Raw genomic sequence first — 13602 nt, 5'->3', positions numbered from 1 at the left:
AAGACAGCAAAACAAAATTGGACCATTATTGAAGACAATTAATATATCGACATTTTGATTTTCAATAAATTTTCTACATGTAGTCCTAAGCTTTCCGCCTTCGATGCATTCATAATAATAATTTGCGAAGAAGTGTATATTTTGTTGTCGATATTATTGATTAAAAAAAAACTATTTTATCTTTCCCTGTCTCAGTAATATTTTCCTCAGAAAATTGGTGTGGGCCAGTGGTGATGTATTTCTTCCAAAACAAATCTGGCCTAGATCAATTTACAATCTGTCTTTATGAAATAATGTCATATTACAAGTACGTAATACTTTACCCAAACCTTAAAAAAATGTTGAGTAATAACTTTGTACGTAACACACAATGCTTTTCTTTGCAAAATCGAACTTGTATCAGAGAACACAGACGTCGAGCATGATCATTGCTTGAGTTAATAATTAGACTGTATTGTGTGTCTGAATGTGAAATTGCAGTTGCCAAATGACCCTTTAAGGATTGAATGTTTTCGATACTCATGCCACAAGTCAATTAAAAGACAGATGTGTCAGCCATATACTGAATACAAACTGCCATATACAGCTTGGTGACACCAATAAACATAACTCATTCATTCATTGGAGTTGTACTTTTTATTTCAGCAAGAACATATGTTTTAGGGGAGGTACCCTTGAATCTTAATAATGCATCTTCAGAAATCACAGGTTAGATTGTTGTGTTTCCTTCCCTCTTACCAGTTTACCACGTGGTATATAGTGGACTCCGTTCCATCTAAATTTACAATGTGCACGTTATGGTTACAGTCCTGGCTTGCTACCTGGAAACATATATTTGTTTTCATGTAGACTATAAAAGCACCTTAAGAATTGCAGTTGAGGATTAAGGAAGATCAAAGAAATACGTGTGACGCCACGAGTTTGTTGATCACCGCGAGTTGCATCAGTAAATCTCGTTAAACTCATATATGATTACTTGTCTTGAGATATAATAATAATAATAATAATAATAATAATAATAATGTCAAATTAGTACATGCTTTAATCTTTAGAAGCTCTAAGTGCAATACAATATTAGATAATATAAAATATATACAATGACAAGATTACAACAACGAACGCCATGAATTCACAGAACAAAATGAAGATGTTGGATTTGCTTGGATGTCATTTATCCGTTAGGTTCTATATATCATATATATATAACATTGAGGGTTAGGGACTGTCAGATGGCATATGACGCTAAGGTGGATGAATGCAGGTTCGTGGGACACAAATGAAGACTTTAGAATATTATCTTTAGGTCTATGAAGAATCTATGAAAAATGTGAACATGGGTTTTGGGTGGGTAAGTGGGTTGGGTTGGCTAACTGACTCTTTGAAATTAAAAATGTGAATAATATCTAGAATGACTGATTCATTTTCTATTAGTTCAGCAGGGAGAATGAAGTTTGCGTAGTGAAATTGGAGGAGATCCGTAGCTAAGAAAGAGGGTTTGCAGGTGTGTCAGTGGGAAATGTTTCCTAGAACCAGAATAAAATGATTTACTAAATTCAATTGCGCATATTTGATGTTCTTAACTTAACAAAAAGGATAACGTTTTACAGCACACAGTAGTCTTTCCTTGTATCAAATGCTAATTATTCCGATTTTGACCTTTATCTAATATCGTTCATTATACATATGTGCCGCCTACTTTTAGTTGGTTTCCATGACATTCGATAAGAATCCCGTAGTCAGTGTGTCCTGTGATGTCATCTTTCCTTACAATAGGTGTAAACGTCAGTATTTGAGTACACACGTCTACGACCTGTAAATATATGTTACGTATTTTGCAAAACGAGGTTCCAGCCGTGATACAAATTGAGAATCTATGCTTTAGATCAAGAACAACATAGCACAAGATGGTATATCAATCGGCAAACAATATATTGTTTGTTCTCAAGAAAACAAGCGTGAAGAGGAAGAAGTAAGTTCAAAAGAAAAAGAGCTACATATCATTTGCAAACTGATGACATAACAGTGTACCTTTAGTCATTAATTCCACTATGGTCAATGATGTATAGTGTGGCGTATTCCTGGAAATATTGTATATGCATTTTATAAAGTGACTCCTTATATTTGTTTAGGTACGGTAATTAGAAAACCATTTAGGTCTGATATTGAAAAAATGCTTTTGCTGAATTTTTGTTTTCTCATTGCTTTTATATATTTTGGGTTGGATTAATGTTGCATGTGACACATTCATGCACAATGCAACACACTGTCTCATTGTAGGACTTTCCTGTGCATTTGGGTCCTACACCGAACAATAGTACGATATGACCTCCACCACTCCCGAAACTTTACTATCCCTACATCTGCTCTAGAAGCCTAGTATACTCTGTATCAGGTGTCAAGCTGATATTTCCGAGTGCTTTCCCGTACGCAATATGAAATGCATAGTGAATTACAATAGTGATGTATTCGATGCTTTTGCCTATGATCATTTGACAACATTACACTTCTTTAGACAAAAATGAATTCATAAAGATGAGTTAGAAGCCAAACTGTTAAAATAAAACAAAACTATGTACAACTAAAGCACATAATTCTTCCAGGAAAACATATTACTATCACTGAGATTCTACCGATCCACGAATTCTAAAAAACATGACATCAACTTGCAAGTGTATATCTCTTCACAAACTCTTCATGCAATGTCCATACATTGATTCTGATAAATACTCTAATTTGAAAATATGCCTCTTTTCTCAGATTCTTCATGCCATGTCCCTAAACGAATTCGATAAATAAATTAATTTGAAAATATATGTCTCTACTATCAGACTCTTAATGTTACAGCCCAATACGAATTTAATAAATAAATCAACTTGGAAATATATGTCTTTCCTCTCAAATTCTTAATGCCATTTCTGATAAATACATCAATTTGCCAATATCATATGCCTCCTCTCAAATTCTTCATGCAAAATTCTCAGTTTAGATTGCATTTTGAACTCGATCATTATTATAAAATAGAGTTCACCTTCGAGCCAAAATGAAGTGACGTCGACGGTGCTTTGCATAGTTCTTGTATAAGCACTCTTGAGGAATGGTAGCTTGAGTCCGGGCATGAGATGTCTCCATTCCCGGAAACAGAATTATTGTGAAAGATAGAAGAAAACAGCCGAACTTTATCACACACGTGAGGTTCTATTAAATAAATAAATAAATAAATAAATAAATAATACGGCTTATAATGATATGCACAGGTTATAAATGACATCGCATACGTGGTTTTTCTTTCTACAAGGTCAATATGTGGCTTCTATTAGAGAACTACACTGCACATTTCGTTTTGCACCTAGAATAAGTTTTCTACCATAAAATGAGGAATCTTTGCAATTATTAAATTTGTTTAAAAGACTTAATTTTGCACAACGTGTTAAAAGGAATTTCGGCTTAATTAACCATCAGTATATTTCATTTTGAAATATTGCCAATAAACTTTTTTGTTAACATTTACTCGAACCCATGGTGTAACCCTTTTCGATTTTCGCTGATTTACATTTCTAACATAGTGATTTGTTAAAGCATATATATCATGTAAAAGGGATTGGAAACTCCGCTAACTTTTGTCAATGAGCTCAAGAATAAATACTTTCAAGCATTTTTCAGAAAGTACAAACATTTAATTATTATGTACGTGAGGTCGTTCCAAATGTCTCAAGATTGTATTCCTCCTTTACCACGCAAATATACTGTTTGTAATTGACATTGTAGAAATGGGAAATGGTCGAGAAATGGTCGGTTGTATTGAGCATGTTACAATGAGCTTGTTTAGCGTCGTTATGACATATTTGGTTACGCTCACTCCAATTATGTAACAAAATTGACACTATATTTTAGTGATTTCAAGAGATTAATAGAGAAACAAATGTAAACAACAAAAATAAATTTCAGAGTAAAAATTGTAATAACTGCTGAACAAGTTATGTTTTAGCAAAGTAAAAATGTAAGTTAGTAGTGAACCCAAACACAAACCTTTCACGCAGGCTGGTAAGGAACAGTTGATAGATTCCATTGACGATCCAAGACAAGGAAGGCCTCCATTTTGTGGAGCAGGATTGGCACAGGATCTAATTCGGACCTGAATTCCTGGACCACAAGAAACGCTACACATCGATATTCCTGACCATCCACCCCAATTCCCGTCTGAAATGGAACAGTTCGCTGGCAATTAGATAATTCGAGAAAAATGACTTACTACTTTGAGTAGAGTTAATAATGCTGAATTGCTCGTATGACATCTAATGAGTTTGCTTTCATAAAAAGGACATTGCACTTCCGTTACAAAATAGATACAATTTCTTCTACGTGATTATGTTATAGTGTAAGAATCGGATTGGTGCAAATCCCGAGCTGTGAAAAATGGTACATCACTATATAAGGGGCAAATATGAATTTTATTGAGCTTACAAAAGCTGAAGCTTATGCCAAAAAAGCTTTTTCTTCGGTAATGAAGCATGATCACGTGGACATTTTATTTTTATTCCTTTGATAGAACACTATTTTCTAGCTATGAGTAAATAAGTCCCTTCAATTGCTAATATTTCAGAAACGTCCCAGAAAACATACACTTCATCAACATCTTACCAACAGGACAGGCAGCGTTAGAACAATTTTGGCTTTCAACGGGATGACCCTCACACTGTCTACCTCCATTGCTTGGAGCAGGATTGTTACATGCTCGAATTCTGATCTGCGGTTGTTTAACGCAGGTTTCAGGGCACTTCGACCAGTTGGACCAGCTACCCCAATGTCCGTCTGTAATTTAAAAAAAATGATTTTATACAACATTCTCTAATTCAAATTAATTGACAATGCTTAGTACGTAAATTATATATTGATTTGTAGTTTCCAATTAACAAACGAAAACTCGATTAATATTTTGTCCGTACTGTAATTGTGATCTTGTGATTATTATTATATTCATCATTCCATCCATATGAGAAGTTACAGCAGAAATAAAACCGGTTGATTTAGTTAAAGACAAAAAGACATATAGAGAGATTTATGACAATTCATTGATATATATTTTGCTGCTTGTTGCTTTAGAGTGATACGTACAGAGTGATTAGGCTGTACCTAAAGTACACACACACACACACACACACACACACATATATATATATATATATATATATATATATATATATATATATATATATATATATATATATATATATATCTTCGTACGTCCGTTATAAAGAACATCATTTTCTAGCACAGGTCATACATGACAGCCAGAAAATTTTGTGGAGGAAGTACTATGGAAGAACCACTGGTTTGCTGGAATCTACTGACAAGCTTTCTCACTTACCCAAGTTGGCTGAGCCGAGACTCGATATGCAGAAGGAAGCGCCATTATCCACTCGGCCACTTGGGGTTTATCATACAAATGTAGGTCTAGATGATAACAGGTAAGTAAGAGTTTTGTTGCTGATGATTATAGCTCAGATTACTTGTCACGTAAAACTTAGACGAACGACAGAAACGACCGAAGGCAATAAGAGCAGATCTTTGCAAGTGCTGCGGAAATATCGAAAAACCTTAGACGTCTGTGTCTTCGCAATTGCATGCAAAACAACACAAATGACGCATGCTATGTATACGAATGTATTTAACCAGTATTAGCAGCGACTTTATGCTATAATTTAGTTTAGATAAAATGCTTTTCTGAAATTAAATATTTCTCCCTTGACCCCACATTTTAACAACCACTGATTTGATCATACCCATCATCATCACGCCAAACTGCACTGGAAAGAGTTGACACTAGTGACAGGGTATCGCTCTTATGCTTGAAGTACTAATGGTTTGTGCTTACAATTCTTGTGCGTTGTGTGTATGTGTGTGATTTTGATTTTTAACGTAGCTTTAACAATTTTTCAGTTATATCGCTACGATATCTGCAGTGTGGCAGTTTATAGTGATGTCTAGCACTGGGGCATCATGCCGCAGACATTTAGTATGATGTCCCAACCAGTCACATTATCCTGACACTAGGCCGAAAAGTCCTAACACTAACCTTTTAATGGTTTGTGCTTAGAATACTAGTGCGTTATGCTTACAATACTAGTGTGTGATACTTTATAGTATTAGAGCGTTAAGATTAAACTATTGTAAGACAAAATATTCATAAATTTAAAATACATCCCACTGTTGAACATTGTCTTATACGGTTTGACGGGTTCTGTTCTTGTTGGATAAGCTCCAAAACATGACCAGTTTGGTAATGGATAGGAAACGCAGTAATTATACAGGACACTGAGAATTGCGCAGTTACTCATATCAAAATTGTATTATCCTTGTGAGCTCTCAAAGATAGTATTTATTAATATCATTAGAATCAGTCTAGACAAGTGTACTAAAAGTCTTATGTTTTAAACATCGCACTCAAACCTTATATAATTCAAAGGTTTTCCTTCGGCGAACAGTTTATGGAAAGTGAATCATATTGATATAGCCAAAGAGACGGTGGTAGATTGAACCAGCAAAGAAGGAGAAAGAGAGAGTGCAAAAGAAGGTACTGATTGTTAAAGATGATAGTGAAGCTAATTGCATGCTGAGTCCAATATTTACCTACCAACTGGACATGATCCTGATGAGCACGTTCGTCTTTCTAAATGTTCAGTACACGAAGAACGCTTCCCAACCAAAGTCATCTGAGTAGAGCAGATCCAGTGTCGAACCGATTCACCATTTCCACAAGTGGCTGAACAGGAGGACCATTCAGACCAGTGGGCAACGATAGTAGCTTGAAGAAACAAATAAAGGATAAAGAGATTCACTGGCGTTCCAAATTTAGAGGATACATTAGTATAGGGGCCAAACAATTTGATAAGATCTTTTTTTTTGGCTGTGTTTTTTAAATTGATTTAGAGTATAGTTTGCAAAATATCATTGAACGTAACGTAACGGCCTATACATGCATGTAAAATCAGTTGTTCACATTTTTTGCCCTCCCTCTATATTAAAATGAAAATAAAAATCACGACTGCGCAGATATTGGACCTTCTTATCTTACTATCTGAAATCATTCGTTTCCCTATTCATTTTTTGCAAGTTTATTTATTAATGGCGCTTTTGCATTTCATCCTGTACATTCTGTGCTGCTTTATCTAGTTTAGTATTGTTTGTTTATTGAGTGTTAGATGCGAGGTCGTCGAAGGATTCAACAAGTTTGCATGAACCTCCTTGACAATTTTCTTTCCATCTGAGCAGTTTGCTCTGTCGCGATTGCAGTAAAAGGTGCGTTTTTGCAGCACGCATTCTTTATTGGGTTTCTACGCCAGGATATATTTGAAGTTCACTTATGGAGCAGTAGATTCCTCTTCTCACTATCAGTATCCTCTGTGTTCCATATGACATGAACTTTATTCATAAAAAGGAGGATAATAGAACGTTAGAAATGAATGGATTACCCATACAGTTTCAATTTAATGTGACGGAAAGTTGGAAATTCTTTAAAGGATATTATTTATCAGTACATATTTTCATCTCTCTGAACGAGTTCGGATAAAACTATATCATTCCATTTGCACTTCTAAATCCCTGCAATAATGGTACTCTTTTCATATTCACGCATAAATGTATTTGTTATCTTTAACAATAGTCACACGGAAAAAAAATATAAATTAATGTTTAAATAATTAGTCTCAATTAATATATATATTATTTCTTTGGTCATACTTTAAGTATGTGACTAAGATAAGTTGTTAATACTTTTTGAAATAGTGCTTTACGAGCAGTTTTCATGTGTCCAAAAATGTCACGCAAACAACTAAAAAAGATGGAAAAATGGCTATCCATCGTAATGTTTGATTCAAATACGTACTTCCATCGGTTTCTACACACCTGAAATCAATTCGATGAAACAGGCATGTTTGCTAGCTGTATTTCAGCCATTAAATCATAGTAATAGCATATTTAGTGCATGAACTGAAGCATGCTACTTTATTACATATGAATCAAGACAATGCGAAGATTATGCAAGGAACGGGACATTCAAGATGAACCTTCTAAAGTCGTTTTATTATTAACAGGATCAAAGAGATAACTTTGAGGTGAATGTATGCGAGTTGTGTTCGTTTTTGTACAAGTTTATGTTTTTGCTGACTATATATATATATATATATATATATAGAGAGAGAGAGAGAGAGAGAGAGAGAGAGAGACAGACAGACAGACAGACAGACAGACAGACAGAGACAGAGAGACACAGAGAAAACGAGAGAGACAGAGAGAAGGGGGAGGTAGGGAGGGAAAGCTGAGAAATAATGAAATTAATGCCAAGGCTGACTCTCATTTTCATATATACAGTAATCTCCATAACATTCCTGGAGCAGTAAAACAAAATACTGGGTCATTGGTATGTGATTCAACAACTGACAGTTTATTTCACAATAAACACTGAAAGAAGATCTTAAACAGAACACGACATTATGCGATCTAATATTGTAAGACATCATTGTGAGAGAAACGAACCTGTTATTGGACAATGTTGTGTTTCACAGCTTTCCTTTTCAGTGCCACATTCGTAGGTACCATCAAGACACATTCTATGCCTGGACCTATGACCGCCTCCGCATGACTTCGTGCAAGCGCCCCAATTCGACCATCCATCATCTGTATTTACAAATGGGACAATGACTGGTATTCTTTCCAAGGAAACGGACAGTAACGCGCTTATCCATCGATCTTCACGGTTTATATTGGGATATATAATTATAACGCTTAGTTCCCAAACACTAACGCTCTAATCCACTGGAGCATGTGTTAATCCATTTAAAAGAAAGGAAGAATGTCGAATGCAAGGAGTTAAAGTGCACGAAAGCATCTTCATTGGGCAGCGAAATTTAACATTTAGCTGTTTTCAAACACACGGGATTGATCGTTACGATTGGAAGGCATATACATGAAATTATAATTATAAAACTGACACCTATGTACCAAACATCGCATGATTCCAATTATATAGTTTATGAAAGTTTATTAAAGATCGCAGTTTCGAGAAAAACATGAAAGAAGAGAATACAATCATCTTGAAATATTTGAGTTTCTTTTAAAACGTTTCAAAGAAATGGCTGTTAATTATCGTGACTTAGGCACTGTGTGCTTTAGATATGGTCCCTATAAGCAGAACATATCAAATTACATTGTTATTTAATGCATTCATCGAGAAAACAAGTGTTTAACATTATAAAATACATATGCGTATTAGACATAAACAATACTATTATCATCAAATGTAATCATTGATATTAAATAGATCTATACAACATGCAACAAACATTTCCTTGATATAAATTTGGACTTGTTTATAACATAAGGTACTTGTAATAACCGGTAGAAGCAAGCTGATCTGTCACAAAATGCTAACATACTGTACTGTTCGGAAGTTCATTATGAATAAACAGCAACAGTGTGCAGTCGATTAACCCATATATATATATATATATATATATATATATATATATATATATATATATATATATATATATATATATATATATATATATATATATTGCACAGGTTGTTATATGCACTTTCAATTTGTCATTTCACAATTTAATTCAGCAATCGAAATTTCGTTACTCCCATGCAATCTTTGCAACAAAAATACAGCCGATTATAGTAGAGTTTTTGTTGTCAAAGTCAAAAAATATATGTTGAATCATATTTAAATCTCTAAACCTTGGATGAGGGCACACAAAAAATCATAAAATCATATTTCGTACCACGTACGGTACGAAATGAGTGTCTGAAATTACCCCAGTCTAGAATGTAGAGAATGCAACTGTTAGTAATGGTGTTTTGTTATACATGTCCACAAGCAAATATGCAATTTCTCCGAGCAGAGTGTTTCTTTTATTGTTTGCCTTCAGTAACATGTTTTTATACACAATACAACATGCTATTATTCTTAGGCACTGATATTTAAATGCATTTGATCCTTTAGTAATTTGTTCAATTTTCAAAAAAAAAATGATGGTTTACTATGTCTATATACTAGTATTCACTAAAGGCGACACTCCTGATCTACTAACGTACTTTGATTAGTGCAAATGAAAAACATGTTGTAACGCCTAGTCTTACTGGCGCTTTTTCCTCTTACCATGTTTTGTCTTATTAGGATAGATTCCAGACCTTTTGACAATAATTATGGAATATAAAATTGTGATTGTGTGTTTTACATATGAAGTTGTGTGGCGCGATTGTTTATGGGGGCAAACTGGAATATTAATGTTACAACTTTTATCTGCAGTCAAGCACACCACATTCACAATCGAACATTTCTCTTGTGGCCAATACCAAATCATATGCTATCCAACACCCATCAACACGCCGTATGTGATGACCAATACCCATCATCTACTGTCCCAGTACGGAGGCTCTCCTTCACAGATCACTGATACCTAACGTCTGCCCGTATGGGTTTGAGTCTCAGGCTTGGCCAACTTGAGTATCTGATAAACCGTTGGTGGGTCGTTATTCCCTGAGTTTTCCCGAGTTGTTCCACCGCGAGATATACAGGCCCCATGTATAGCCTATAATTCATTGACAAATGGCGGTAAGCATATAAAAATACCCCGTTATCTACTAACCAACACTTTATACTATAACGTCTAAGCACGGTATGTTGTGAGCAATATCCGGGCATCTACTGTCCAACACTATACATTATTCTGTATGTAGTGACATGCTACCTAGTCTTTACCTATGTAGCCAAAATTTACATACATAACATATTTTCTATACTAAAGATCAGCTGGAGGTGTCAGTTAATTTGCATATATTGTACAGATGTTTTAAATGGTTTTAATTAATGGAACCAGCTCATAAAGACAGTTAAAATGGTCTTGAATAAAACGTGCATTTAATGTCCTCTACTGTTTTGGCCTCTGAGGGAAAACTACAAAAAAATCCGTAACATAAGATTATAATGGCCGAGATTAAGGCAGAATTTTTTATCTCCAAAGCTGAAACGACCTTTAGCAGAAACTTGCAGAAGAAAATGATGAACGTTCGATTATTGTGACCAAGTAATAAACTTCCGAATTGCCGAGAGCTAGTAAAGATGTTGAAATAGACTACACGCATAACCAAAATCGAGAAACGCATACGTATTTTAGCGGATGCTGACAATAATTAGAACAAAAATGTAAACATATTGCCTAAACATAGTTCTAAAATGCCACAACTCATTTTAGAAATTATAAATCAAAAGTGCAAAATTGGTATAACTTTTACAAAGTCTCAAAGATGCACAAAGGCTACCCTAACATTTCATGCTTTTTTGAGTGATCAGCACCAAACAAGTACTAACTAACTAAAACCCAGCGCAGCCGCGTACTTGAAGGACAAGTTTCCTCTTGGAAAGATTTCGATTATCGACATAAGGAACGAGATACGTATGTCGAAATGGAAACTGTTATTTCTCTAATACGAGTGAAGTTTGAAATTTTAATCCGTCCAGTAAACTGAAATATCAGCCATAGCTGCACAGAGACAGGATTGGGGAATGTGCCTTCCTATTTATTTACTTATACTGAAAAACAATAAATATGAACATATTTACAAGGGTGACAAGGATGACGACTTTCTTTAGTCAGACTAGACTTCCAATGCAATTGCGCCCTCGATACATACGTTTCCTTGGTAAAGGAATTAGATGCGTAATGTTTAAAAAACCAACTTTCTATGTTATCGTCGTTGCTAGAGTACTCACTTTCGAAATATGTCACTAAATATACTAAGGGAAATATAGGAAAGAGAATATGAAAAGGAACACACACAATGGGAGCTGATCCTTGTAGTATCACCTTATTAAACTGAGTAGATACAGCATTCCTTTTCATAAAGTCAATGACGTATTCTTTCCGGAAATGTATTCTGTAAGAATCAAAAGACTTCACAATGTAATCGCTGGGAGACTAGACTTCTACCCTGTAGGTTCCTGGTTGCTGACTTTATTCTGTGTTGATCACATAGGCTTGAATTTCTTTACATTTTCGGTGTTAAACTTCATCTTCAGCGTCTACCACAGGATTCCTAGAAGCTGTGCACAAACAGTGAGTCAGACGGTTATGATGTTCACATGTATCAGTGTTTCTCTGGTTTCTTCACATGTCATCATTTCACACCTAACTTTACCCTTCAAAGGTTCTGTCAAGTACGTTGATGAATGACAATGTTTCAATTGAACCTCGATACAAGTCTTCTCCAGAGATGTCAATTGAGGTAATGAATGGTTACGCCAGTATTTAGATCACTTTCTCTCCTGAGTGCATGCCTCTTCAAAGTTTCCGTCAAACGTTTCTTCTAATCTGGTCATCAACTGTATGTGGTGTTGTTTCTGTCCAGGATGATTGCTTTGATCTCCATAAGAATTGTCCTTGTCAAGGTCATTGATTCTATCAGCTAAGGCACTAGCAATACAAAACGACTAGCTGTTTTAGCCATCTTGATACCAGGAATGCGTTTCTGTCTTCATGTTCACTTGTTGCTTGTGACGGCTGCTGCGTTGTTCATGTCATTTTCGATTTTAAAAGAATCATCCCCTTCGCTCTTCGACGTATTTTCTTTTACCGTATTTTCTGTTTTCTTTTAATAGTTCAGAATAACTTGTCTCAAACTGTGAATGTCCAGCGTATTGTCAAATTCTGCATACAAGATGACATTTAACATGTTTGACAGAACTGTTGCAAACTGAACTTCTTCACGAAGTTATCCCGATTGTATAGGATGGAAAGGTCCTTCGTCTCTCCATTGGTCTGGAATTAAACCCAATTACTGCGAAGCATATCCTTCTGCATACTCGTCGCACGAAATGCCTTGGCTACTCTTGGTATCTAACACAAATGTGGTTTCAAACAGTGTAAAAATGATATCTCAAGTAATTGTTTTGTGCAAAGTCAGATTCAAACGGTCTGTTAGGCAAGGTCTGGTCATTTCGGCAGGTCTGGCCATTTCGGGGGACTGTTATTTTGGATATGTTGAAGGGTAGCAACTCTAAAAGATTTTGATAGATAGGTAAATTATGTCCCCATTGCTGATGATGCCAGTAAACAAATTCTTGGCAGCTGTCATTGGCAAACATGATATTTGATCATTGATCAGAGTTCAGCCGGAATAGTGGAAGGTTTTCTCTTCCACTAGTCCATTCTTGGCTGTCGTTCTTCGCAAAGTTTGAGAACTTTCCGTTCCTACATAATTATGCACAGCTCCGTGCGTACACGTTATTAATTGGTCTATAACTTCGCAAAATTCATCGTAACACCTTATCCTTTGAAGCCATGGTGACGCCAGGGAACTCAATGCCACAAAATCATATGGTCTTGAAACTGTCTTAATCTTAAAGACTTAATTCATGTGTCATTGGGGGGCCTCTGTAATCCTATATAAAACATTTATTGTAACACAAAATCATAAAAACACGAAGTAAATAAACTTTTGAGTGTCTTCATTTGCACTTTATCATTTCACAGAAGCAATTTAATATTTTAATTGACCGCAAATAACAGTGATGTCGTATATATATATATATATATATAT

General features: G+C 35.1%; 1 protein-coding gene across 2 annotated transcripts in view; it reads right to left on the bottom strand.

The window, feature by feature from the left end:
- Nucleotides 1–617: 617 nt before the first annotated feature.
- The window catches only part of LOC149786630 (semaphorin-5A-like), a 72263-nt gene continuing 59278 nt past the window's right edge, over nt 618–13602 (bottom strand). For both annotated transcript variants that reach the window (XM_089977149.1, XM_089977148.1), the window contains exons 4-10: nt 8533–8673; nt 6632–6802; nt 4639–4809; nt 4027–4197; nt 3029–3195; nt 1697–1810; nt 618–821 (exon numbers count right to left, since the gene is read on the bottom strand). In XM_089977149.1, the coding sequence (XP_089833275.1) occupies nt 735–821; nt 1697–1810; nt 3029–3195; nt 4027–4197; nt 4639–4809; nt 6632–6802; nt 8533–8673 (1022 nt within the window). In that variant the 3' untranslated portion in view covers nt 618–734. The remainder of the gene's footprint in view (nt 822–1696; nt 1811–3028; nt 3196–4026; nt 4198–4638; nt 4810–6631; nt 6803–8532; nt 8674–13602) is intronic.

Source organism: Sinohyriopsis cumingii, chromosome 12 (genome assembly GCF_028554795.1).
Source record: "Sinohyriopsis cumingii isolate HCF-2022 chromosome 12, ASM2855479v2, whole genome shotgun sequence".
Lineage (NCBI taxonomy): Eukaryota > Metazoa > Mollusca > Bivalvia > Unionida > Unionidae > Sinohyriopsis > Sinohyriopsis cumingii.
This window is presented reverse-complemented; position numbering and strand designations above follow the sequence as displayed.